The 2,518-nt window shown below is 48.1% G+C and overlaps 1 protein-coding gene across 1 annotated transcript; it reads right to left on the bottom strand.

Annotated features, from left to right (window-relative positions):
- Positions 1 to 675: 675 nt before the first annotated feature.
- On the bottom strand, positions 676 to 2,041 carry LOC136134167 (interleukin-36 beta-like). Its single transcript, XM_065891639.1, is given in 3 exon segments — positions 676 to 755; positions 758 to 887; positions 1,898 to 2,041. Coding segments are annotated over 3 exon segments (354 nt in total).
- Positions 2,042 to 2,518: the final 477 nt, after the last annotated feature.

Genomic DNA, 2,518 nt, shown 5'->3' with positions numbered 1-2,518 from the left:
AGACTCTGGACGCGCAGGTTCAGCGGCCATGGCTCACGGGCCCAGCCGCTCCGCGGCATGTGGGATCTTCCCGGACCGGGGCACGAACCCGTGTCCCCTGCATTGCCAGGCGGACTCTCAACCACTGTGCCGCCAGGGAAGCCCCTGTGTGTCAGATTATTAACTAATGATATTATGAGTTTATCATGATTATCAAGACATGTAAAATTTTTACTTCTTACCCTTTAGATTCCTCTTTTGGAGAGCATAATATTTATAATAAACATGCATAGAATTAATATTCTTTTATTGATAGGGCTGTATGAACTAAACTGTTTGGAATTCACATCTCTAGGCTATGGGTTGGCAGAAGGAATAGGAAGAGAGGCTACAAGAAGCATTTCGGATGTGGACTTAAGTGGACTTAACTAGGTGGACGGTGGGACAAGATCAAGAAAGAATAAAAAGTGACTCGTAGGTTCACCCTGGAATGATGCTCAAGTGCGGGGGGGGGACATGGTATATCCTGAGGATATCTAGAGGGTGTCCAGAGGATGAGATGGTTTTGGGGTGATGAGAATGAGGTAGACTATGGATGGGCATCAGTGCATGGTGGTCTCTTAAGATGACCCATTGTGTTTTCAAACAGAAGAATCTCTGACTGCTTGATCCAGCCACGTAGAACCCAGGCTGGATTTAGTTTTCACCCTCTAAGTAGAAGTTAGTGTTTTCGGTTTTGCCCCTCTCCTTGGTGAGAGTGACGGGCTGCCCACCATGGAGGAGGTAGCTATGAACCAGCCTGGGCAGGAGACTGACTGAAAGACGAAAGTGGAGACCTCCTCGATGCAGAAAAAGAGAAAGGGCTCCTGCCCTTTGAAGTTCCCACATAGGTTCACGATATTTTCCTCCTGGACATAGGAAAGAGGCTTGTTAGAAAGGATTGCTGGGAGGCGGAAGCTAAACTAACTCAGCCCTGGGAGAGTCTCATTTCCCCAAAGGGAGGGACGGAGGCCAGGGACACAGGCTGATGAAAGGGGAACACCAGCTTTGAAATAGGCAACCCAGGGCTTCCCTGGTGGCGCAGCGGTTGCCGATGCAGGGGACACGGGTTCGTGCCCCGGTCCGGGAAGATCCCACATGCCGCAGGGCGGCTGGGCCCGTGAGCCATGGTCGCTGAGCCTGCGCGTCCGGAGCCTGTGCTCCGCAACGGGAGAGGCCACAACAGTGAGAGGCCCGCGTACCGCAAAAAAAAAAAAAAAGAAATAGGCAATCCACTTGTTGCCAGTAGCTTGGCCTCACCCCAGGATCCCATCACACAAGGTGTTTCTGATTCCTTAAGGCAGCATGTCTTCCTGAGAACGGGGGGTGGGGGGTGGGGGGCGGAACTGTAAGTCTCTTTCATGGACGCACCCATCTGATGGTTCAGGCCAGTCTCACGAGATTCCCAGCCTCCAAGTGGGTTTATACGTTACAGCTTCCATCATAAGCAGAGGATTCACTTCAAAACTACAAATCTTACTTTCAGTACGGGGACCATAAGTGTGTCATCCGCAAGACCTGATTAACAATCTCCCCTCTTGTCTCCACTGCCTTTGCTTAAGAGGAAGCATCCCAGCACCTAAGAGAATTTCTGGGAGGCAGTTAAAGAAGACTGAGAATGGAGAAGCCACCATTCTTCGGCCTTTCTGAAACACTTTCGTGGGTGTATTCTCTGGCTGGCAGAGGGTGCTCTGACATTTAAATGAGTGTTACACCCATTCCAAAGGTCGCTTGTATTGATTTGGGAATCAGCTAGGTCAGCTGTCCTTTACACTGAATACCCAGGATTGCACACCTGTTACTTTTATTCAGTAACATGTTAAATGACATTGAAAGTTCATCTCATTGCACTTCTCTCATTAGCTGTACAGCCGCTTACCTTAAGCTGCAAAGCAGGCTGGCCCCGGATTTCTGTACAGCAGAGACAGAGATTTTGCTCCTTGATTCCCAGGTAATATGGAGTACCTTTTCCATTACAGTAAAAGTCCGTGTCTGTACGTGCTGTTAAGGAAAGTAAACCCATTTCCTTTTTCTTCCTTAATATCAGAACTCCAGCTGTCACCAGGGTACATTACTTCCCCAAAATAAAAATAAATTTCCCACCACACTTACAGCTAACTTTGACCATATGCTTAAGGTGTAGCCGATGAGACAGGAGTGGAAGTGTTGTGTGAGATTTCTAAGAATGTTCTTTAAAAGTAGTCGACTCGGCTGGGAGGAGCTTTATTTCTTATACCCTGTGTCTTCATACTTAGATGATGGTGGAGGTGACCTTGAACTTGGTAAAGCGGAACGCTAGACTCCTTGGATTCTGGTGGCCTGATGAAGCCACCGTACTGGCCTTAACCTGCCTTCTCGGGCTTCTGTTCCATGATAAAGAAAGAAACTTCTACCTTATTTAAGTCCCAGTGGTGGATGTTCTGTCCCTATCAGTTGAATTTAATTCCCAACTAATTTAGTAGGTGATTCCCAAGAGCCTGGGTGTTCTGCATCTATCCTT

This window comes from Phocoena phocoena, chromosome 14 (genome assembly GCF_963924675.1).
Source record: "Phocoena phocoena chromosome 14, mPhoPho1.1, whole genome shotgun sequence".
In the NCBI taxonomy this organism is placed as follows: domain Eukaryota; kingdom Metazoa; phylum Chordata; class Mammalia; order Artiodactyla; family Phocoenidae; genus Phocoena; species Phocoena phocoena.
Note: the sequence above shows the minus strand (reverse complement) of the source record. Positions and strands in the feature narration are given on the sequence as shown.